Raw genomic sequence first — 25,876 nt, forward strand, 5'->3', positions numbered from 1 at the left:
CATTTGATAAAGTTACCTTCTTCTCGGTCACAACCTAGCTTAGAAGTATCAATGTCGGAGGTCCGAGAAGCTTTAATGGACTCGCCAGTTTATTTGGATTTGAACGGTACGTCGCTCGTCCTGTTTTGAAAAGGCTTGAAACCCCTTTTTGATAGGGAAATTCGGCATCAACCGGCGGCACGCCACCTTTAGGAAAATCTGTGGTACACCAAAAAGCACCATAATTCCGCTTTGGGCAAAGCTTTTTGCCGCCAAAAAAGCTGGTGCGGGGTCAGTTCCTATGACACAAATGTCTATATGTCCTATCTTACAATATTAAAAAAGGGTTGGGTATTCAGGTGCTCTAAGCCATGTATGAGGAACCCATGCGCGCTAAAAGACTGAGAAGCTAAAGAATAACGATCAAAAGCACCAAATTGATCAATACAATGAAATTATTTCAGTTGGGCTCTTTATTACAAACATTTTGTCTGTGGTTCAATTTCATCTCTTAGTGGCATAATTTTGATTGGAAAACTGGCACAACTAAGGAATTGGCAACAGTGACTTACATACATGATAACAAATAATTTGAATAGTCCAAAATAAGGCTTGAATTTGGTAAAATCTATGAGTAGGGGCTTTTGCTGATCTTAGAAAGTAGGCTAGTTGAAGTTCTATATGGTAAGGTAAGTCCTGGGCAGGTATCTTGATGTACCCACCACTAGCTAATCTCCATTTAAAGGACACTAAAAACTGACAAACTTTTCAATCTGTTCTACAGAATGAAACATTAAAAATATTCTGCTTGAATGAGGAAAAAAATATATCTTTTGAGGCTCTTACTTTTGTAGAATCCCAAATTACAAGGTTTTAATCAGTAAAGGTAGCCTATATATCAACAGAACATTCATATAGGCTAGTTAAGAAACACACTTACCTCTATAGTCAGAATTTTATCCTGAACCCAAATAGCCTATGACATTAACTTATGTTGTAAATTTATTCTTAAGCCCTTTATAGACCCCCAAAGATGACACAATTTCTCAAGTAATAAAGATAGCTTATGCTTACTTATGTTAGCTTAAATCCTGTCAAAACCAGTTTCCCATAATTTGAATTAATGGCAACAAAGTTGAGAATCAATAAATGCATGGGAAATATAGGCTATAATATGGGCTCTGTAGCCTATTTGGGTAAGGTTAGAGAGGTTAGGTTAATATTGGATTTGCAGCAAAAGCAAATGTCACATTTAGATTCAGGATGAAACTCTGATTATAAATTTAAGTTTGTTTCTTGGCTATCTGAATATTCTGTTACCTAGTAGATACCCTTAAAATCAGTATTCACTTCATGAGATCTGTATTCACTTCTTAGATTTTTGGTATAAACTGCTATGAAATTCTAGAATGCATTCCATAACCTACCAAGTAATTATAAATAATGATGATAGAAGTTTGGGTTATGTGATGGTTTTCTATGTTTAATCATCATTAATTACAGTCTGGATTGGTAATATCCCATTTATGCAAGTAGACTATCTTAAGAATTTAAGACATTAGTAACAATTCACAAAGTAATTGAAAATGAGAGGTGACCTACAATTAAATCAATTTAAGTATCCTACATATTGAGTAGTTTTTTCACCTTATACTAAGGTAAGCAATGTCAAAAAACAAATTCAATCTACCACAATAGGCTTACCAAATATGGTAGCCTACTTTCACTTAATTTATTCTCTACAAGATGGGCCATGGTATAGCAAAGAACCCCACATTTAAAATAGTGTCAATTGAACATCCCCAAAAATTTTGCATATACCCTTATAAATTATGACCATTTTAATTCAGTCAAACTTTAGTTGAAAGTTGACTAATATAAAAAATCTCTCTTGAGGTATGCTAATATTAATTACCTTAATTTGCACTTAAGGTCTATAACATTAATTATCAGAATTAAGGTCTATTCAATATGGATTTGCCCATAACAAGCCCATGTTGAATCAAGAAGTGTGTTTTGCACTTAAGATGTCTCAATAAAAGTATAAAACTTCAATTGTCTCTCATGAGCAAGAAATTTCAAACTAAATTTATCAGAAAATATATTCTTATATATTAATCTAAAGATTCTCAAGTGTATTAATTGTAATATTTATATTTTATGCACAGTATTCTACAAACTGTCTATTTAGCCAGGACTTATTATGTCCTGCCCATTTTAATTTAACTCCCAACTGGAATTAAAAATAACTAATAATTAGAAAATACAGAACATAAATTACTAACAGATGGGTAATTTTTTTTTAACATTTGGTGATGTAGCACAAATTCCAGTAAATGACAAAAAAAATTCTTAATTTTGATTGTAATGTAAAATACACCCCTTGTTGAGATTTTTCCATATCTTAGAGGGCAGTCAAGTTATATGAATAAAGCTTTCAGTTGTACATCCAGAGTCTTAATTTTCTTGTGGGAAGATATTTTGAAGCATCTGTCTCTACTTCTTTCTCCTTCAGAGGTTACTGAGATTTGATGCCCTTCAATAGTCTTTGTGTTAGAAAAAAGAAACCCTGCAAAACAGACCTTCTGTTTGACAGACAAGAAATTTTTTCAGCCTTCCACCTTTGCTCAATCCCAATTCATAAGGTTTTAAACATTTTATAAATACATTAATAAATTTGAGGCAAAACCCTTGATATGCCAATAACCCTTTTTGGAATTCTGCTGAAATAACAGAAATGTTTATTTATTTTATGAAAAAAGATGAATAATGATGATACAATGAAAAAAATGATACAATGAAAAAAGATAGTACAATTTTAAGTGCCTGGAATACCTGTTGACTATATTCTTCTGCATATTATGAAGTAAGAGTTGTTTTAATGACATGTCATCTTCTGGATAGACCAACCACTAAATTTATATATTTTTAACCAACAACCAAATAAAATTGTCACTGAATAATGTGCAGCATGTTTCTATTGATTGGATTATCATGTTTCATTCCATTGTCCTCCATTTAGGTAGCAGTACAGAGCTATCATTTTTCTGAAGACAAGATCTTATCAAAATTAAAGTTGTACATTACAGTCTTTGTTTTACGCTATTTCCAAATATCATTACCTTAAATCACAGCTTGGAGCGAATTTAAGGATTTTCCATCCTTGTAATGCTCTGTGATGACATCTAATGGTTGTTTTTTGTTTGTTTGTTGTGATTTGCTTGCTACATTTGGGCTGTAGGCTCAGCAGCTTCCCAGTTGTAGAGGAAATCCTGCTGTTGCCAATCTTTGTCAAGTCTTTACTTGAAGGCAATCATCGAGTCTGCAGACACTGTATCTTCAGAGAGCTGATTCCACAAGTTGGTTATTCGTTGGCTGAAGAAATGGCTTCTCTCTCGGATAGAAGAGTGCTTCTTGAAAATTTTCATGGAATGTCCTCTTGTCACAAGGCATTCTGGGGGAGCAAGGAGACCATGAAAAGTATTTTTTGAAATGACTTTGTGGGTTAGAATCATATTGCCTCACTTCCTCCGGTATGTGAGAGTAGGGAGCTTCAGATGACAGAAATGCTCTTTGTATGGCACTTGTTTGAGGCCATTAACCATCTTAGTTGCTCTTCTCTGTACTTTTTCTAGTATTTCCCTCTCCCTCTTAAAATAGGGGGACACCAGGGACATTCCAATCTCAAGGCGTGGACAAACCAGTGCCTTGTAAAGCTTCATAAATACTTTAGGAGGCCGGCTAGAGATAGTTCTTTTAATAAGTCCAAGGGATTGGAAGGCAGAAGAAAATACAGATTTTGCATGAGTACTGAAACTCAGCCGATGACCAACAATGACACCAAGATCTCTTTCTTCAGTAACTGCAGAGAGGAGGTTACCTTGGAGATGGTACTGCTGATGTGGATTATTTTTTTTGCCAAAATGAATGACATGACATTTTTCAGCATTAAAGGAGAGGAGCCATTTATCAGCCCAGCTTCCAAGAATATCAAGGTCCATTTGTATAGATTGGAGATAAGATGGTATAGAAGCTTTGCCAACAAGTTTTGAGAAATCAGCATAAAGTGTGAGAAGGTTCGAGAGAAGGTTTGGTGCATCATTAATATAAAAATTGAAGAGACTCGTTCCAAGGATGGTCCCCTGGGGGACACCACTTAACACAGTTATGGATGACTAAGAATATATTTCAATGTTATTAAATTCTGTCTTAGGTCAAAGAGTCTTTGTTGAAATGAGTTTTCTGTAGTCTCTCAACTTGATGAAATATAGTTTTGTCTAGAATTGTTTGCATAATTTATCAAAGTATTACTTGAAATGTTTTTTAAAGTAGATAACAAAGGAAAGAAGCATTATATAATTTGATTAATAGAAACATTTTGCATACTATGAAGTAAGAATTTTATTATTTTTGTGCTTCCTTTTAGTTTTTTGTGTGTTCCTGGGGTTAAATATGGGACTATTGCAGGGAAGGGTGCATTAAGAAAAAACAAACTGTATTGAAGTAGCATAAGATAAAGGATCTGAAGCCACTACTCTTATTTTACTGAAGATGTTTCCTTCAGAGGAGTGGTATCTGTGCCCTATTACCTCCATTTTTTAAAACCATTTCAAATAATATTCATAGGCTATCTATGATTCTATTGTTCTCAGACAGGCAAATTTGAATTTTAACAAGTTGAGAAACCAGAAACCCATTTTAACAAAAAGAAATGATGTCATCATAAGATTTAGCAGGGCCAAGAAATATCCCTGTTATTAAGGCTACATCCAGAACTATTGGGGGAAGGGATAAAATAGCCTAAGGAATATTTTAGTGCTAGTTTATTTTATTAGCATGTTTTTGTTAAAGTATGATATTAATATTTTACATTCATGCATTCACATTCATTGCTCATTATAATTAAGTCCAATAAGCAAACAATTTACAAATCATTCATTTTGCTATTTTGTTTTCTGCTTTCCTTGTTTTTATTTAGGAGATTCTTTTCTACTTTTTCTGAACAGAAACATGTTTCATTACTTTTCTTATAGATTTTTATGATATCTTTTTGTATGCTAAGAAAACTGGTGCCCTAGCAGTTGAACTTGGAATTAGATTTGATGAAGTAGTTGAGTTTCTGATGAACTGAATTTCACTGGTGTTATGCGTTTTGAGTTTTAATTGTATTGTTTATTTTTGTGTATTTGTGTTGGTTGGTGTAGGTTTCCCAGATTAGGAGCTCTATTTTTTCTTCAAACTACTCAATTGCATTTTGTATGTATATTGAGTATTTAAATGAATTGTTATTATAGCAGCTTAATTAGCAAATTACATTGAAGCATATGATCTTAGGTGAGTTTTCCCCATGTTACCAGGCTTAAGGAGCTTAAGTAAAAACCATGACTCTTAGAAGAAGAAAATACATGGCTTTGATGCCACTAAGATAAAGAGAGAATTTAATTTGTAATATTTTTGGCTCCTCCTACTTTAAGCTTGCTACAACAAAAAGCTGCCTGAGGCTAATACATAACAAAGCCATGACAGATTCTTGGCTTTATTCACCTCAAGATTTGGCTGAACAATAAAATTTTAAACTTGACATCCTTATTGTATGGTACTATATAGCCTACTCTGAGTGACCTTTGCTGAAATACCCAGTCTCAAACATGTATGCAGGATTTTCTTTTGAATGGGGGAGGAGACATAACTATAGGAAAGATCAGAGAAATCTTTAAATACAGTATGGGCACAGGAGCATAGGGCTAAAATTGGCCAGCATAAATTTTGGCCAAGTTTAAGGCTCAGTTATAAGGTATGCTTCTTAAGATCTGTTAATATTTTCTTTATATTTAGAAAAAATACTTGAACTATTCTGCAAATTATCAGGGCATTCAACAAAGGAATGGCCAAAAAGTAAAAGGTAAATTATAAAAAAATATAAAGTAAATTATGGCTCAACTGTTCAGCCCTTATATGCTGGAGCTAAAAATTCTCCAGAGCTTAGAATCCTGTCTGTAAGAAATTTGAATAAAATCTGACATAGTCAAATGCACTGCACCCTTAAAACAAGTTTGCTTAGCATAAAGCAATCTCTCAAGCAATTTTCTGCAATTAGCATGTAGGATATATATTGATAATTTAATTCCAACATTGATTTAAGAGCTCAATTTCTTCAAATAAAATTATTAAAATGTACCAAATTGTGCTACAGGAAATAAACATACCATACCAGATGTTCCACATAATCCCCCCCCCCACCAACCCTCTTTTCCCCAGATGCGTCCAATTGAATTTTTATGTAGCCATTTTGTTCAAAATAGACTGAAGATCATATAACCCCTAGAGCCTGGGGAAGGGTTGTAAAATTTTTATGGAAGAAGTGGTCACATAAACCTCAGAGGGGACTAAAACGATTAGAAATTGGAAGTTATAATTCCTTTTAAGAGTCAAAAGTGATCTGATTGCAACTAGCACCCCCCCCCCCCGCCAACTCTTCATCATTGCTTCATCATTTGTTATATGATGAAGATCATATAACAAAGACTCCAGGGATAACACAACCCACCAAAACCTCTGGGCAAGTGTTGTAAATTATGCCCTGGGGGCATATAAGGTTCTCACGGGAGGAATGGTAGTATAAACTTCGGAGGGGGCTCATTCGATTGTAAATCGGAATTTTTAGTGCCCTTTATAAGAGTCAAAAGTGATCGAAGGGCAACTAGCCCCCCCTTCCCCGAGACCCCTTTATCCTCAAATGTATCTTTTCAAAAGTTTGAGATAGCCATTTTATTCAAAATAGTTTAAAGATCATAAACTCAGAGGTCAACACAGCCCCCCAGAGCCCGGGGGAAGTGTTGTAAATTATGCTCCGGGTGCAGATAAGGTTTTTTGTAAGGGGTGGTCGTATAAAAATTAGAGGTGGATAATTTAATTGGAAATTGAAATTTCTATTTCCCTTTTTGAGGGTCTTCAAAAGTGATCTGGGGGCATATCCCCCCACCCTCTTTCCCCAAATGCATCTAATCAAAATTTTGAGATAGCCATTTTGTTTGAAATATTCCAAAGATTAGATTGAAATAACTAGGGGTCCACATACCCCCCCCCGAAACCCGGGGGAAGGATTGTAACTTATGCCCTTGGGGCATGTAAAGTTTTTATGGAAAAGTTGGCCATATATATTTTGGAGGGGACTCAAATGATTAGAAATTGAAAATTTTAGATCCCTCTTTAAGAGTCAAAAGTGATCCAATAGCAACTAGCCTCCCCCCACCAACCCTTAGGCCATAAGGCTCCATTTTTTGTCTCCACAGGCACTTCCTATGCAAGGGGTGATGTTCACTTTGGACTTTGGAGAGGGCTCATTCAATTGGAAATAATAATTTCTAGTGCCTTTTTTAACAGTCAAACGTGATTCTTTCTTTTTGCTCTCTTTTCCCCAAACGCATTTTCAATCTTTTCAATCTTTGTTGTATGATCTTTGGTCTATTTTGAGCAAAATGGCTACATAAAAATTCAATTGGACGCATCTTGGGAAATGAGGGTTGGCGGGGGTGGGGAGGTGCTAGTTGTAATCAGATCACTTTTGACTCTTAAAAAGGAATTATAACTTCCAATTTATAATTGTTTTAGTCCCCTCTGAGGTTTATGTGACTACTTCTTCCATAAAAATGTTACAACCCTTCCCCAGGCTCTAGGGGGGGTATGTTGACCCCACATTTTTTGTTATTTGATCGTTGGACTATTTCAAACAAATTGACAATCTCAAAATTTTGAATGGATGCATTTGCGGAAAAGAGGGTGTGTGTGTGTGTCTGTGGGGGGGGGGGTAGATACTTTCCAATCACTTTTGACTCTTTGAAAGGTAACTAGAACCTTCAATCTACAATCAAATGAGCCACCTCTGAAGTTTATACAACCACCCCTTACATAAAAACTTTATATGACCTTAGGGCATAATTCAAAACACTTGTCCCCAAACGCATACAATCAAAATTTTGAAATTCTCCAGAACTTAGAATCCTGTCTGTAAGAAATTTGAATAAAATCTGACATAGTCAAATGCACTGCACCCTTAAAACAAGTTTGCTTAGCATAAAGCCATCTCTTAAGCAATTTTCTGCAATTAGCATGTAGCATATATATTGATAATTCAAGTCCAACATTGATTTAAGAGCTCAATTTCTTCAAATAAAATTATCAAAATGTACCAAATTGTGCTACAGGAAATAAACATACCAGATATTCCACATAATTACCATAGGTGACAACCATAATGGACATCTATTTAATGAAACTTTTTTTTTTACATTAAATATCCAAAAGTTTGGTTTCTGTCGAAGCTAAACTGAGCTTGGGAGTTTATACAACTATAGAGTAACTATTAAATAATTAACATAAAAGTTTTCCCTATGTTGAAGATCCTCAAAAATATGAAAATCTAATAAAGAAAAAATCAGTGATTACAATTTTGGCTTTTTGTTTGAGACCCTCTATTAGAGAAAAATGGTATCATCTGAGCTGTTCATTTTCAACCAGTTGCCTTAGTTATAATTATAGTTCCCTTTTATGCTTCAGCATTATAATATCAAATCTATTTGTAAACTGACTGCAAAATATTATTAGTCTAAGGGCCACACAAAGTCTCAATTGAGTCTGGATGAAATCAGGAACTGTTTAGGCCTTAAGGGTTACTATGCCTTAATTTGGAATAAAAATTGCTTACTGATATTTTCATTGAGGTGCGTTTCTCTTTGTTTATTTGAGAAGCCATCAATGATGGGTGGATGGAGAAGAAACCAGGCTAGGAACATAAAAACATGTTTATGAATCAATAACAAATAAAAGTCTTACCACTCAAGAAGTCCCCGTTCTGTAGTTTCTCTCCAATTGTGACCACATACAATCTTTACACTGTGATCAAACTTCTTCCTTTGTTGTATGGCAGAAATTCTTGTTGGCAATATTTTTTATGTTTTACAAGAGTAGACAGATTAGCTGTTATTTTAAGTCAAACAATAGAAAACCAAGGATTCCAACTTTTTTTCTATTAATCATTCATCATAATAATCTACTGTAAACAGTTATCAGTCGTAACGTACTACTACTAACAACCCACCGCAGCACCAAGCTGCCTTAGGCCAACACAGCTACGGATGCTCCCCTTCCATCCTAATCTATTCAAAGCCTCCCTCTTTACACCCTCCCAAGAAATTCCCATTTGCCTTCAATATTTCTTTACAACATCCTCCTGCCCCAACCATGGACAACCTTCTTTTCGTTTAGCCCTAGACAGTTGGTCAAAAGGGACAGTCTTTGGCAATCTATCATTATTGGGTTGACTTATACAGCTGGAACAACTTATTGGGGTGTATAGTATGGGGGTCGCCAGTTGTTGGTAAACAAATGATACAATAAGGTTGATATTCCACTTGCTTGAGGGGGAGAACCCCTTTCCGGCCCAAAGATTAGTGGGATTCCCATTCTTACCCCAACGGTTCCGTGTCTTATCGGGTATGTCAAGGTCCAATTTACAATATACCCTGCCTTAAGGTACTATAGCGTGATCGAATGGTCCCAGGGGCCACTTTAAGGCCAAGGGTTATCGGTAATATTTCTAACTATCTCCTTGGACTCAACCTAGGCTAAAAGTCAAAGATTATATAGTATAAAAAATCTTACTTTATTCAGTCACGGTACAAAAAAGGAACTGCTAGCTCACACTTCCAAATTTCCCCAGCCCGCTCAGCCGGCCGCGTGCCTGCGAAGGGGTGATGGGATGGTGGTGAATTTTTCCAGCCAATCCGATGGCTTACTAATTACTGGTCAAACATCCCCAACTGCGCACTTAATACCTCGTGGTCTGTGTAACCAACTACGCAATTAAAGAAGGACAGAAAATAGCGCCACCAAAATTAAAGGAAAATTAATAATTATTACTTGGGGAAGGAAAATAATTAAGGGGCCAAAAGAAAAGAATCTGGGAAGGATATTTATCTGAACAAATTGGGACCAAGGGTTCCAACTCCTCACTCCTAAGATAAATGGCCACTACTCTGGTGGATTGGCTGGAAATTCAGACATGAAATAAATAACATTAAACTCAATATCACCAAACTTGTATCTTCTCTTCTTTCTTCCACCAATGACTGTACTTCCACCGGTTGGCTCAGGATTCGTCGTCATCCCCACGTCTCTACCGTAGAACCACCATGGTCTATATCGTATAGCATCTGCATTTGGTTTTGAAAGTTGAAGTCTCCAAGATTCGTAGAAATTCATTGTGCGTAGCACAATCAAAAACAAAAATTTTCTCGCTCTCACGAATTTACATTTGAGAAGAGCAAAGAATCAGTTCCTGACACTTTCTATGATGCCAGCCATCATGAAAAATTTTGGCTTTACTAGCCTCTTAATTTCCATCTGTGGATACAACCCCATATCTCGATAAAAAGTAAATTGCCCCTTGGCATAATTTCAAATAATCTAAGGCCGAAAATGCAAAGCCCTGTGAAAACGATAAGGGTACTGGGAATGAAGTAAAATTTTGAGTGAACCATGAATTGCCTTTTTTCTGGGTTCCCTCTCCTAGGATAATTAAATGAAGAATATACGTTGATGCTAATTGAAGATGAAACTTCGATACTGAATATGATTTTCCGGAAATAATTGTCAATTCCCATTAAGAATGACAACTATGAATAGGGTTACTGGACAGAGATTTGGGTGAAATATGAAGTGACTAGGAGAGAGTATCCCCCAAGGACTCCGGATCAGAGAGGAAAGATCCCGGTAAAGGGATCACAACTTGTCCGCCAGTTGTGCATTAAGGAGAAGGGCTATCTTTCGCGACTTCCCGCAGGGGATCTTCCCCAAGGGATTCTCCCCCCTCATAAAGGATCGACATATTTTTTGAGTTGATAATACCAATCTCAGATTCCTTTTCAAGTTTTTTCAATCCGACTCGACATTCAATATCTCCCAACTTTCTCACAATCCATTGTAGGTCATTCATCTCTCTATTTTATAACCATTTTGTTTTATTCCCCATGGGTCTTTGACCTCTTTTTCCCCTCTATTATTTATGTTATCAAGGCCTAGCCCATCCAACATTTTATTTTTCTCTCTATTATTTATGTTATCAAGGCACGGCCCATCCAACATTTTTTTTTCTATTTACATATGTTTTTATCACAATTGGGACTTGCCGTCCGCGTTCCCGGTCTTGATTTTATTTCGAAATTGTATTCTTGTAAGCACAGGGCCCATCGTGCCAATCGTCGGTTATCTGGCTTCATTATATTTAGCCATCTCAGTTGGTTATCATCTGTCACTATTGTAAACTTTCGTCCATATAAGTAATAGTCAAGTTTTTTGACCGCGTATATTATCGCAAGACATTCTTTTTCAATTGTGCTATAATTTAAATATACTTTTGACAAATTTTTCGATATAAATATGATTGGATGTTCCCCATCTTCAAAATTTTGAGATAAAACTGCCCCTAATCTGTAATCTGAATTGCCAGTTTGTAGCACAAATGGTAAGGAAAAATTTGGATTTCTCAGTATTCTTCCGCTACAAAGAGTATGTTTAAGTATATCCAAGGAATCTTGTTCCAATTCTTATCATTTAACGGGATCTATGGCCCCCTTCCTTCTTAGCTTCCATGAAAGATGTAGCAATCGTTGCAAAATTTGGTATGAATTTTTGGTAATATCCTGCCAACCCCAAAAATGACCAAACTTTTTTCTTTGTGGTCGGAACTGCTGCGTTTCTAATTTTTTCTGTTTTTTCCCTTAATGGGGCTATTATACCGTTTCCTATTTTGTGTCCCAGGTATTCTGTCTGTGACTGTACTAATTTACATTTTTCTACATTCAAAGTTAGTCCTGCTCTCCTCAGCCTTGTTAATACTTGTTCCATATGGATTAGATTTTCATTGAATGAGTTCGAAAATACTATAATGTCATCCTAATAGGCTCTTGTATATGGTAAGGAATTTGAAATGTAATCTAGTAGCCTTTGGAATGTTGCTGGTGCCCCTTTTAGTCCAAATGGCATGTACCTGAATTGGTACAACCCAAAAGGAGTAATAAAGGCAGTTTTGGCTGAATCATCTGGGTCCATTTTTACTTTCCAATACCCCCTCCTCAAGTCCTACTGACTCTAGAATTTCGTCCATTCTTGGTATCGGATACGCGTCTGATTTGGAAATACTATTCAGTTTTCTATAGTCCACACAAAATCTAATGGAGCCATACTTCTTGGGGACTAATACGACTGGCGCTGCATATTCTGAGTTTGATGGTTCTATAACCCCTGAATCGAACATTTGATCTGTTTCTTTTTTCATCTCTTTCCTTTTAGCTTCTGGTATTCGGTACTGGCATTGTTTTATTGGTTTCTTGTCCCTTAATAGTATTTTATGTACCACATTTTTTATTTTTCCGATTTAGTCTGTTCATACATCTGCAAATTCTATGAATAACTTATTTAATTGGGATTTCTGAGCTTGGCTCAAATGTGTTTCTGCCGAAACTCTTTCAATGGCATTTATATGTTTTTACGCCGGGTCTATTGTACCTAAAGGAGCACTTTCCTCGTCATGTTCTGAGGTCAAAATCATGAGGCAGCGCTTCTGCGGAACTTTGTGGCTTCCCTTTTCATTCTCCTTTTTAAATTTCCTCAGTAAATTCACATGGTAAGCTTCATCCTTTTTTCTTGTTCCATCTAATTCTATCATATAATTTACAGTATTCGTTTTCTTTTTCACCTTAAATGGTCCTTTCCATCTTACTTACAATTTATTATTTCCGTCCGGTAACAATATGAGGACTTCATCCCCTTCCGCGAATTCGCTCATTCGGGCGGATTTATCGTACCATATTTTCGTTTTCCCTGCATATTCCCCTTGTTTTTGCTTGGCAATTTCACGGTATTTATGCAGTTTTTCTTGTAGTGATAGCAAGTGTGTTACCACTGTTTCTTAATTTTTATCTTCATTCTCCCATGATTCCTTTGAAATGTCTAAAACCCCCCTCGGGTTTGTCCCATATAGTAATTCAAATGGCGAGAACCCTGTAGTTTGGTGTAGGGTTTCCCTATATGCAAAAGGAACACAAAGAAGCATTTTGTCCAATTGATCTACGTCGTATCTTACAAAACGTCTCAACATACTAATTAGGGTTCCGTTAAATCTTTCTGTCACTCCATTTGTCTGAGCATGGAATGGAGTAGTTAATACTTGTTTAATACAGAGAATTTCTTATAATTTTCGGATGTATGTCGCTAAAAAATTGGTTCCATTATCTGCTAATATTTCTTTCGGGATTCCGTGACGTGAGATATATTTCGCTAATTCTTCTGCGATTTTTGGTGATTTTACTGTTCGCATTGGGAGAGCTTCTGGGTATCTCGTGGCCAGATCATCTAGATTGAATCTGTTTTCCGCCCTAGATTTCGGAAGTGCACCGATAATATTCATTGAAATTCTCTCAAATGGTTTGCCGAAAATGAGTATTTTTTCATTGGAACTTGTTTATTTGGTTTTTTGTATGCGATTAATTGACAATTTTTGCATCTTTTACAAAATTTGGTAATACCCTTTCTTAATCCTTTCCACCAAAAACGCTGCAAGACTCTATCTGTTGTTCTTTGGGATCCCATGTGTCCCCCCGTTGGGCTTGAGTGAGCCAACTTTATTACCGCTTTTCTTAGTTCATGTGGTACCAAAAGTTGTAATTTTCTAGGGTTTTCCCCAGTCTCCATTATTTTGTAAAGCAGATTTTCATTATTGGAAAACTGTTTAGGCTGCGGATTTTTTTGATTCGTTAGTGCTACCTTTATTTTTCTGTAGTCTCTATCATTTGTTTGTAATTTTGTGAATTTTTCGGAGGTTATCCCGAGTGTTTCTATTAGTTAAGCTTTGATTTCCTCTGCTTCTCTTTCAACAGTCAATAATTTATCTTGTTTATGGTTATATTCCTTTTTGTCTGCCCTTTTTTGGCTTTTCGGTTTTCTTATGAACATCTCGTCGTTAAATTGAAATGGGTTTTGTATATTTTGATCATCATTTTCATTAGTGGGCGGCACAGACTCCCTTTTATTTTTTTCTTGACTTCGTGTCACCGCATTTACTCTTTTTATCATGGAGGTTTCTTTTAGTGTAAGAAAATTTTCGACATTGCCGAAATCTCCCCCTAATAAAACGTCTACTGCAAGAGTAGGTACAACCCCTACTTTTAATTCGTTTTTAACCGTATTTCCCTCTTTATCGGCTATTTCTATTATGACCTGAGCTGTCGGACATTTATGTTTTGCTCCATAGTAGCGTAGCGCTGCCACTATATTTTTGTAATTTACGTCGGTTTTCTTTACCAAGTCTTCCCGTACATAGGTTTGGTTGCTGCAGGAATCGATAGCTATTTCTACCGATTTACCGTTTAGTTCGCCACATACTTTATGTGATTTTGCAAATGCGCAAGTTTTCATATTTTCCGGGCTTTTAACCCATGCGGTTCTCTTATACGTTTGAGACTTTTTCCCATTCTCTCGGGATCGATCGTTTCTCGGATTGTCCTGTCTTCCGTTTGCCCCGTTCTGTAGTTAATGTCGTAATTTTTTTTCGCGTTACGGTAATTTGAGGAATAATTTCCTTGTTTATTACAGTCATAACAGGTAACGTCATACTTTTCCTGTTTTTTGGCCGTATTTTTTACCGTCTTTATTTGGACAATTGGCGCTATAGTGGCTGTCGGAGTTACAATGGTAGCGCGTTGCTTCCGTTTGTCTTTGCTATATCTGGCTAGCATTATTTATATTCTCTGAGTAAGGGTATTCTTTCCTACCACTACCTCCTAACCTTGTTCTTGGTGGGAATGCCTCCCTCCTAATTTTAGTGTGCCTGTCTGCTAATTCGGAAATTTCTTCAATTGTTTGTGGGTGTTTCTCTTTTAAGTACATTCTCGTATTTGGGTGGGTATTTTCTAAGAATTGTTCCATCGCTGTTTTATCCACTATTTCCGTTATCTTATCTTTTATTTCTTCCGGGTCTTCTAAAATTCTATAGTTTTCTAACTCTAGCCATTTTAAACACATATCTTTCAATTTGTACCCGTATTCTTTATAAGTTTCGTTGTCTCGTTTTCTTTCGTTCTTAACCTTCGTTGAAAGTGGCCCGGGGAGAGTTCAAACTTTTCAAAAATGGCTTGCTTTAGTCTTTCAAAATCTTTTGAGTAGTCCATTGGTAATGCTTTATATGCAATTTGTGCTTTGTAGTTAAGGAGGGGCTGTATTCTTGTCACCCAATTTTCTCTCGGCAACCCGCTTAATTCCGCCGTTTTTTCAAAATTGTATATGTAAAAATGTACATCTTCATTTTCTTTCATTGGTTGAAGGTTTACTGCCTGCATTACCTCTATTGTGGACGATTTCTGGGGCTCTTGGTAATTCTCTGCAATCATTTCCATTATGTATTTTCTTTCCTCTCTGTCTGCCTCCTCCTTTTTTCTTTGGCTACTCTATCAGCCTCTTCCTTTCGTTCTCTATCTATTCTCCCTTTCTCTCTTTCTTGTCCATCTTTCTCTCTTTCTTTCTCCATGAAATTTAATAGTTGTTGTGTCATATCTATTTGAGTGCATTTTCGCGAGCTCCTGCTGGAAATTGAGCTTCTACTACTCCTGCTACTTGGCCTACTATGATTCTCACTGTCTTTATATTCTCTTAATTCGTTTTCTGAGTCTGCTCGTTGTATAATATTTTCTCTTACCCGCAACTCCTCTACTTTTTGTACCTCCTCTGAAGGGTGAATTGGTTTTGTTTTACCCCTCCTTCCATGTAATGATTTTTCGTCATGTATTATCGCCACTGTTTCTTTTGTTCGGGTTTCTCTATCTGGGAATAATTCTTTCTGAATTTGCCTTAGACTTTTTTCTTCTTTCTTCGTTTGTACCGGAGATCGCTCTATTACTGGATTCGTTTTCAAGATTTCCTCTTCAAACGTTCCAGAAATGTCTATTTCACCTGTTGAGTGATATATGGTTCTAAGTGATGGTGTTTTCTTAGGGTATTTCCAGCGAGAGTCGCATACAATTGTGTGTCTGAATCCGATTTTTGTTTTACCGTGGTAGATCTTGTCTGAATTCTCCGTTGGTCCGCCATTATTTCAAGGTTTACTTAACGTCTTCCGTCCAAATGAAAAACATTTTATCAATACAACTTCCGGTCTCTCACGAAAAAATGTTGCGACTCTATTAGCCTTATTTGTGCACACTAATTAGTTGCGCGATATATTGATTCGTAAATTTTATTACCTATCTATCCAACGAGGCACAGCTTAGATCAAAAAATTCTTTGTGATTTTTTTTATATATGTAACCGCAATAGGCTACTATTGTAGGCTAAATTACTTGTCTCTTCGAAAACGCAGAATTCTTTTACTATCAGGTTTACTGATAGGACCTTTTATTGCTACCACCACTTATTGGGGTGTAAAGTACGGGGGTCACCCCTTATCTGTGCAAAAATGACGCAAAAAGGCTGATATGCCACTTACTCGAAGGGGAGAACCCCTTGCCGGCCCAAATGTTACTGGGGTTCCCACGCTTACCCCAACGGTTCCGTGTCCATTAGGTACGCGTCAATGTCTAATTTATAATATATCCTGCCTTAGGGTACTATAGCGTGATTAAATGGTCCCAGGGGCCTCTTGACGGCCAAGGGTTACCGGTAATATTTCTAACTATCTCCTTGGACTCAACCTAGGCTAAAAGTCAAAGATTATATAGTATAAAAAATCTTACTGTATTCAGTCACGCTACAGAAAAGGAACTGCTAGCTCACACTTCCAAATTTCCCCAGCCCGCTCAGCCGGCCGCGTGCCTTCGAAGGGGTGATGGGATGGTGGTGAATTTTTCCAGCCAATCCGATGGCTTACTAATTACTGGTCAAACATCCCCAACTGCGCACTTAATACCTCGTGGTCTATGTAACAAACTACGCAATTAGGAGGACAGAAAATGGCACCACCAAAATTAAAGGAAAATTAATAATTATTGCTAGGGGAAGGAAAATAATTAAGGGGACAAAAGAAAAGAATCTGGGAAGGACATTTATCTGAACAAACTGGGACCAAGGGTTCCAACAGTCATCCTTCATAAACATAACGTGCCCTAGCCATCTCAATCTTTCTCTCATTATAGCCATAGAGAGTGGGATTGAAACACACTTTTTGTACAGTCTACTATTCGAAATATGGTCTGTCAGTCAGGTACCCAGAACAATCTGTAGGCGATTTCTCTGGTAAACATCAAGCAAATCTTCTTCCGTTTTTTTGGAGTGCCCATGCTTCAGAACCATATTTGACCCACTGTCTAAAGCTTCCAATGTTCTAATCTTGGTTTGTAGACTTATCTTTCAATTGTTCCAAACTTTTTTTTTAACTATGAATGAATACCCTGAGCATTAGCTATTCTACTTTTAACATCCACCTCTTTACTAATAATGCTATCAAGGAAAGTGAAGCTATTCACTTGATTGATGTTTTCATTACCCAACTTCATCTTTTTATCTTCACTTGTTCCTAGCTTTAGCCACTTAGTCTTCTTAACTTTAATTTTCAAGCCTATTCTAGTAATGTGAACTTGCAAAACCTCTAAAAGTTCATTAATTTTTACTCACACTTTCATTTAGGATGCTTAACTCATCGGCAAAATCTAAGTCCAGGGAAATTTTTCCTCCTAATTTGATTCTCTAATTTGTTCTCCCTTTGTCTTTCCTGTGCTCCTTAAGTCAAAGTCCATCAAAATGATCCATATAAATTTTGATTGAACACAACCCTGCTTAACTCCTAATTTAATACAAAACCAGGTACTAACCTCATCTACTACCTTAACTGCAGCAGTGTTATTCTTGTACATAGCACTAATCACCTTAATGTATTTGTCTTGAATACCATACAAGGATAAGACCTTTGCTAAAGCTCTTCCATCAGCTGAATCGAATGCATATTTTTTTGATTTTTTTGCAAATCGCGGATATTAGTGAATAACTTGCTTTTATGGTTGTTAGTTATTTGATTTTAACTCTTATAATTTTTGGATTTTATTGAATTTTATTCATATTTTAATTTTTTGGGGAGTTATTTCATTGTTTTTGTTTTTCACATTGACTATCCGCATTTGTTTTTTTTTTTTTCCTTCAACACTTTCCTAGAATATATTTTTCCGTTTTGCGCTGAAGAATATTCCTCTTGAAATATTCGTTTTGTGTGTGTGTTTTTTTTTCAGCACTTGTGACACGACCCCCCCCCCTCAGGGCCCGAGGGCAGGCATTTTAAGTTATGCCCTGGGGACGTATATCGTTCTTATAGGAGGGATGCTTGTACAAACTTCAGAGAAGGCTCATTTGATTGGAAATTAAAAGTTCTAGTTCACTTTTTAAGAGTCAACAGAGATCAGAGGGCAACAAGCCCCCCTTGTTTTTTTTAATATTTAATATTATTAAAAATAGTTCAAAGATCATATAACAACACAAACCCCCACGGCAGGCAATGTAAGTTATGCTCTGGGGGCATATATGGTTCTTATAGAAGGGTTGCTCATATAAACTTCAGAGAGGGCTTATTTGATCGAAAATTGAATGTTCTAGTTTACTTTTTAAGAGTCAAAAGAGATCAAATGGCAACTAGGCTCCCCCCTCCCACACCCTTTTTTCCCCAAACCCATCAAATAAAATTTTTTAGATAGCCCTTTTCTTAAAAATAGTTCAAACATCAGATAACAAAAACTCCAGGCTTGACATAACCCCCAGGGGCAAGCATCGTAAGTTATGCTCTGGGGGCATATATGGCTCTTATGGAAGGGATGTTCCTATAAACTTCAGATAGGGCTCATTTGATTGGAAATTGATAGTTCTAGCTCGCTTTTTAAGAGTCAAAAGAGATTGGAGGGCAACTAGACCCTACCCCCACCTCGCCTTTTTCCCCAAACCTATTCTACAAAAATTTTAAATAGCCATTTTGTTAAAAATAGTTCATAAATCAGACAATAAAAAAAATCCGAAGTCGACACAGACCCCCAGAACCTGGGGACAAGTGTTTTGAATTATGCCCCGAGGGCATATAAAGTTTTTATTTAAGGGGAGGTCGTATAAACTTCAGAGGTGGCTCATATGATTGAAAATTGAACGTTTTAGTTACTTTTTAATGAGTCAAAAGGGATTGGAAAGTATCTACCCCCCCCCCCCCACACAGACACACACACACTCCCTCTTTTCCGCAAATGCATCCAATCAAAATTTTGAGATTGCCAATTTGTTTGAAATAGTGCAACGATCAAATAACAAAAAATGTGGGGTCAAAATACCCCCCCCCCTAGAGCCTGGGGAAGGGTTGTAAAATTTTTATGGAAGAAGTGGTCACATAAACCTCAGAGGGGACTAAAACGATTAGAAATTGGAAGTTATAATTCCTTTTTAAGAGTCAAAAGTGATATGATTGCAACTAGCACCCCCCCCCGCCAACCCTATTTTCCCCAGATGCGTCCAATTGAATTTTTATGTAGCCATTTTGTTCAAAATAGACCAAAGATCATATAACAAAGACTTCAGGGATAACACAGCCCCCCAGAACCTCGGGGCAAGCGTTTTAAATTATGCCCTGGGGGCATATACGGTTCTCAAGGGAGGAATGGTAGTATAAACTTCAGAAGGGGCTCATTTGATTGTAAATCGGGATTTCTAGTGCCCTTTTTAAGAGCCAAAAGTGATTGGAGGGCAACTAGCCCCCCCCCCCCCCGAGACCCCTTTATCCCCAACTGCATCTGATCAAAATTTTGAGATAGCAATTTTGTTCAAAATAGTTCAAAGACCAAATAACAAACACTCAAGTAGAAGGGGGGGGGGTTCTACTCCCACGATTACAATACCCCTTCGAATCCCGATCCGGACACTTTTTTTTAAAACTCCCACGATCACCACGTGGTTTATGGTCCTAATATGGGCATAGAGTCCCTAGGGGAGATGGATTTCTGAGAAATTGATTGCGTAATCAAAGCGTGTCAATGACCTAAATTTCCAAAGTCGATGTTGTTGTTGTTGTAAGTGCACGCTCTCAGCGAATGTTATGAGTTTCCAGAAATAGAAAACAGCATTTGTTGTTGTTTTGGCCATGTACATGCTCGAGGCGAATGTCATGGTGTCCAGAAATAGTATTTGTTGTTGTTGCTCGAGCCAAATGTTATGAGTTTCCCGGAAACAGTTAGATCACGTGTTTCCCTTCTCAGCCAATCAGCGAGTCGGATACATCCCCCTTCTCAGCCAATCAGAGGGCTTGTTACATATAGTTTTCACCGTTACATAACAATTCGCCCTTGAGATTTCGTATATAACGGGCATGCAATATGATTCAATTATCAGAAAGTATTTTGACATAGTGCAAACAACTACAATGGATAAATTTAACTCTTTAGAAGCATTGACAGCCGCAATTAGCAATGTAAGTGCATTTTTATTTTCAAACGAATTTTCCTTGGACATCGTCCAGTATATTCAGCTAAAACGTAAATATTTTCTTTTACCCTCAAAACCTAACCCCCCCCCCCCAAACCATTGTTTTACAATCAAATTCTCGCAAAAAGAAATACCATTTCGATAAATTCCTTCCTTCTATATTTCCAGCTAAATCCCCCCCCTCACTGTTTTACAACAAAACTCTCGCAAAAAGAAATACCATTTCGTTAAATTCCTTCCTTCTATATTTCCAGCTAAAAGCGACCATTGACTTCTGTCAATTTTTAATGAAAATGCCGCTCTGGTTTTGACATAATGCTCTACGCGAGGTTAAAATTAGCTGTCACCCCTTTTCCTATGTGTTTACGAGCGCGGAAGCCAAAGTAAAAAGTAACTGTTTCTCCTTCAAAATTAAATACATAAAATATTTTCTTTTACCCTCAAACCCTACCCCCCCCCCCCTCACTGTTTTACAACAAAACTCTCGCAAAAAGAAATAATTATCCCTTCGTTAAATTTATGCAATTTTAAGTGTTCTATATCCTAGCTAAAAGCGACCATTGACTTCTGTCAATTTTTAATGAAAATGCCGCTCTGGTTTTGACATAATGCTCTATGCGATGTTAAAATTAGCTGTCACCCCTTTTCCTATGTTTTTACGAATGCGGCATCCAAAGTCAAAAGTAACTGTTTATCCGTAAAATTTAAATTAATACAATATTTTCTTTTACCATAACAACCTAACCCCCCCCCCCTCACTGTTTTACAAAAAAATTCTCGCAAAAAGAAATACCATTTCGATAAATTCCTTCCTTCTATATTTCCAGCTAAATCCCCCCCCCACCATTGTTTTACAATCAAATTCTCACAAAAAGAAATACCATTTCGTTAAATTCCTTCTTTCTATATTTCCAGCTAAATCCCCCCCCCTCACTGTTTTACAACAAAACTCTCGCAAAAAGAAATACCATTTCGTTAAATTCCTTCCTTCTATATTTCCAGCTAAAGCGACCATTGACTTCTGTCAATTTTTAATGAAAATGCCGCTCTGGTTTTGACATAATGCTCTACGCGAGGTTAAAATTAGCTGTCACCCCTTTTCCTATGTGTTTACGAGCGCGGCAGCCCAAGTCAACAGGAACTGTTTCTCCGTCAAAATTAAATACATAAAATATTTTCTTTTACCCTCCACACCTACCCCCCCCCCTCACAGTTGTACAACAACACTATCGCAAAAATACATAATTATCAATTAGTTAAATTTCTGCAATTTTAAGTGTTCTATATCCTAGCTAAAAGCGACCATTGACTTCTGTCAATTTTTAATGAAAATGCCGCTCTGGTTTTGACATAATGCTCTACGCGAGGTTAAAATTAGCTGTCACCCCTTTTCCTATGTGTTTACGAGCGCGGCAGCCAAAGTCACAAGGAACTGTTTCTCCGTCAAAATTAAATACATAAAATATTTTCTTTTACCCTCAAAACCTAACCCCCCCCCTCACTGTTTTACAACAAAAAACTCGCAAAAAGAAATAATTATACATTAGTTAAATTTATGCAATTTTAATTGTTATATATCCTAGCTAAAAGCGACCAATGACTTCTGTCAATTTTTAATGAAAATGCCGCTCTGGTTTTGACATAATGCTCTACGCGAGGTTAAAATTAGTTGTCACCCCTTTCCGGTGTGTTCACGCTATCGGTCTAGCCAAAGGGTTTTGTTTTGGCTGTCAAATTAAAACAGTTTTAAGCAAAAAGAGATTGCTGTATATTAAGCTTGTAGATTCGTAACCTTGTATTTGTCAGAGAAGCGATGAAAGAGATTTTTTTCAAATTAAGTTTAACAATATATTTAGAACATTATGTGAAAGGGGGGAGGGGGCAATACATTGCTTCTAACAGCTTCGTTGTAAGTAAATTATGTAAAGGGGGTTGACATGCCTCAATTCTATTGCCATCATTGTAAAATGAAAACAAACTGTTTCTTCGCATGAGAAGTAAGAGGGGTGATTCGTTGTGTAGATATGTATACCCTTTGACAAGAAAACTAATGTGTAAATATATGCTTTGCGTCTATAGGCAGGTTTTTTATTTTTTTCAGGCTTTCTTTCGATAAAGTTTCTTTTATATTCCCAGGAGGGGTGCGTGAAAATTATGTTTTTTAACTTTGATACGCAAGGCTAGAAAGAAAAGTCTTTAAGAGTTGTATGAAGCTTATATTATGCGTAAATTAAATAGCATTTTAACCTATGTTTGCAAAATATAGGCCTACAGGTCGATGGGTTAACGATCTAATTTAAAGCCTATAGACCGGAAAATTTAATATTTTTCTAAATGGTAAAAATACAAACAATGATTCCTATCCTATGGCTATAGACTACTGATTGTCTAATAAAAACGTTTGATTTCTAAGCCTAATATATTTCTCGCGAAATTTTTTTACGTTGTGCTTTACTGAAAAGAGATAAATTATATGGATAAGGGTACTAACTTTCTTTCTGTAAAAAAAGGGGCAAATTATTTTGATACTAATTTTTTTTCTTCTTTTTAAGGCCAATTATGAAGAATGCGTGCCCCCTCCTTCCAAGAAAGCCAGAGAGGGTGAGGCAGCCCCATCAGTGCCAGCCCCAATGTGGCCTGGCAGAAAGTTAAAGAGAGAGTGGGCAGATAACTGCAACGCCGAAGCTACGCAAGATCCTGAAATAGCCGGCCCAGCCACGCAAGAACATAACGCTGCCAGCCCCCCCCCCCACCCACACACGTTACCTGGTCCTTCGGGTGCCCAAGCCCAGACGGATTATGCAAATGTAAGCATTTTTTCCTACCCATCTATTTCCATCAATGTTTTTTTCTTTTTCAATTCCCAATATAAACTTATCTCAGCGGGATATTACCCCCTCACCCCCCCCCCAGGGGTTTCGCTGCTCCCCCTCCCTCGGTGATATCTTAATATAATGTAAATTTTTTGCTTGCTAGTCAAAAGAAACCGCTCCTCTTTTTCTAATATTTGCTATTTTCTATGCATTCCCCCTATCTCTTCACCGTTATCTCATAAGCGAATATTTTTAATGGGTAATTTCAAGTCAATTAATGCTCACCATTTGTAACTCAAAATCTCCTATTTTTCACAATTGAATATCACATAGTTTTAAGAGAAGGAACTGAGAGATTATTCCTATTTATCTATATGTCACGTATGGACCCCGTAATTTGCGCAAGAATATTTTGAAAATAGCTTTCAATCTTACAAACCCTTGCCAATATTTTAGTGATGGGGAAACATTGTTGACAATATACTGAGTTAACGGTTTACAGCATTTAATTGTACTGTTTCCTCGTCTAAAGTTCGGTCTTGGAAATTAGAACACTCGCGCGGTGGCTTACAATAATTGTGAGCTAATGAAGAGTTCACCGAACCTGTAGAACGGAATTAGATAGAAACTTGGACTTATGCAGTCTAAGCGAATATTTCAACTTTTTTGGGGCATTATGTAAATGACCGGGAGCCGCGGGGGAGCCCAGAAAGTACCGGTGGGTCCAGGAAGTGCTGTGGGACAAGGTTAGGGAAGCGCTGGGGGAAGCGCCGCGGGTCAGGAATGCGCCATAGAGATGTGCCACGAGTCAGGGACGCGTTAGGGGAAGCACCGCGGGTCAGGGATGCGCTGTGGCTCCTAACAGCGTCGAAAAAAAAAATAAAAATAAATAAATAAATAAAATTAGTATGGGATGATTTGAACACTGAAAATAAGCTATTTTTTTCACAAAATAAAATTACAGCCTCCCTTGTACAGCGGCAATTTAGTTCGAATCTATCTTATATTAAGTTAATTTTTCTTTCAGTTGAATTAACCAAATACTATTTTGCAATAATTCAAATTTTAACAGTAGGGGTGATTTGAGCACTATGAAATTAAGCTATTTTTCATTTATAGATAGCTTTGTTCACCTGCTCTCTGTCCAGTGAAGAAGGGTACAACGCAATTGCAATACAAACAGTAGAAATTCAGAACAACAAAATCATTAACTCTCTTGAAGTACCTTTCGTTATTGACGTGTTTTTAGGTGATTTTTTAAATGTTGATTATAGCGCAGTTGAGCAGGGGGACTTACCTTTGCTGAGTCGAAACACATTGCAGCTTTTGGATGATTTTACCGGGGAATTTACAGGGAACCCTCCTCCTCCTCTAGCCCCCGATAACCAACTTCCACTTCAATTGAATGAAGTGGAACATAGCCCAAATATTGTTGAACAACTTGGGGGAGGGGGTACATCTTTCCCCGATTTTCAATTGTCGAATACAATATTAAATAATATAGTTGTTTTCACTGCAACGTTTGGGGATCCTTTTAATACACTTATGGGGGGAAAATTTGTTTTTGACCCTGTAGAAATTGTGCATGCATATGTAGATACAATTCTTGCACTTCTGGAGAACCAGATTTAATTGTGGGGGAGGGAATCAATTAAGGTCTCCATTGTTTTAAAGGTTTTTTATTTGAATGAGGGGAAAAGTGAGGTTTACTCTCATTTTATACATTCCGAGATGCGTTTGGTTTATTCGAATTTGGAAAATTTTGAGGGTGCTTTCTTAGATTGGGTCGATCAAATTATAACGCATCTCGAGAACTTTAATGAAAATGGGAGTGGGTCTATAGTTCTTTTTATGGAAAATTTAAGCGTAAATATTTGTAAAATTAAGAAAGATTTTATTTTAAGCGGGGGGGCAGGTGGGGAAAGGTCAGTAGTTTTAAAATATAATCTAGATTTAGTAGGTTGTCGTGGTGTCCAGCGGATCCGTTTTGAAACAGATCAAAAGTGTTTCAGATATGCTTTCCTCATATCAGCATTTCAGCCTCTAGCAGATGACGCTACCAAGAAGAATTTAGACAATTGGGCTGTACATGGGAAGGATGGGTCCAATTTCCCAATTGTAGATTATTCTTGTTTAGAGGGGAAATATCCAGTAACGCTAAGATCCATTGACATTTTTGAACGGGCTAATGCCCATTTAAATATTGGCGTTACTGTGGTATAATATGAAACTGAAATTTAAGATGGGATTTGCTTGAAAAAGAAGGGGATGGTCTTCCCCGGAAGGAGCCCGTCAGTTGATTTGGTTAAACACTGGGTTTGGTTGCTATACACACCACCTAGTGAACCGAACACAATTGGCCATTTTAATCCGATTACCGACATGAGTAGAGGTCTGGGGGGTGGTAAGCATAAGGGGGTACGTTTCTACTGTCCAACATGCTTGTCACAATTCCGTAGTGATATAAAACTACGGGATCACATGAAGCATTGTAGCCGGCATGGCTACCAGACAGTGGAAACGGTTTCAGGGGATAGGGCTATTTTACGATTCAAAAATTTCCAGAACACCCTTCTCCAGTGCGACAAAATATCTTT

At 37.0% G+C, this 25,876-nt stretch overlaps 1 protein-coding gene across 4 annotated transcripts in view; it reads left to right on the forward strand.

Moving 5' to 3' along the window:
- The first annotated feature begins 506 nt into the window (after positions 1 to 506).
- strat (RAB interacting factor STRAT) overlaps positions 507 to 25,876 on the forward strand; it is a 43,839-nt gene continuing 18,469 nt past the window's right edge. Inside the window, exon 1 of one of the 4 annotated variants that reach the window (XM_089100721.1) lies at positions 507 to 600. Coding sequence is in view for 1 of the 4 variants with exons in the window: in XM_089100717.1 (XP_088956843.1) it covers positions 661 to 663 (3 nt within the window). In the remaining 3 variants the exon portion in view is untranslated. Of the gene's footprint in view, positions 669 to 25,876 lie in introns of all 4 variants that reach the window. The other 3 variants (XM_089100719.1, XM_089100720.1, XM_089100717.1) reach the window with 3 other exon arrangements.

Source organism: Artemia sp. Qi Xiang Cuo, chromosome 14 (assembly GCF_049724085.1).
Source record: "Artemia sp. Qi Xiang Cuo chromosome 14, ASM4972408v1, whole genome shotgun sequence".
In the NCBI taxonomy this organism is placed as follows: Eukaryota; Metazoa; Arthropoda; class Branchiopoda; order Anostraca; family Artemiidae; genus Artemia; species Artemia sp. Qi Xiang Cuo.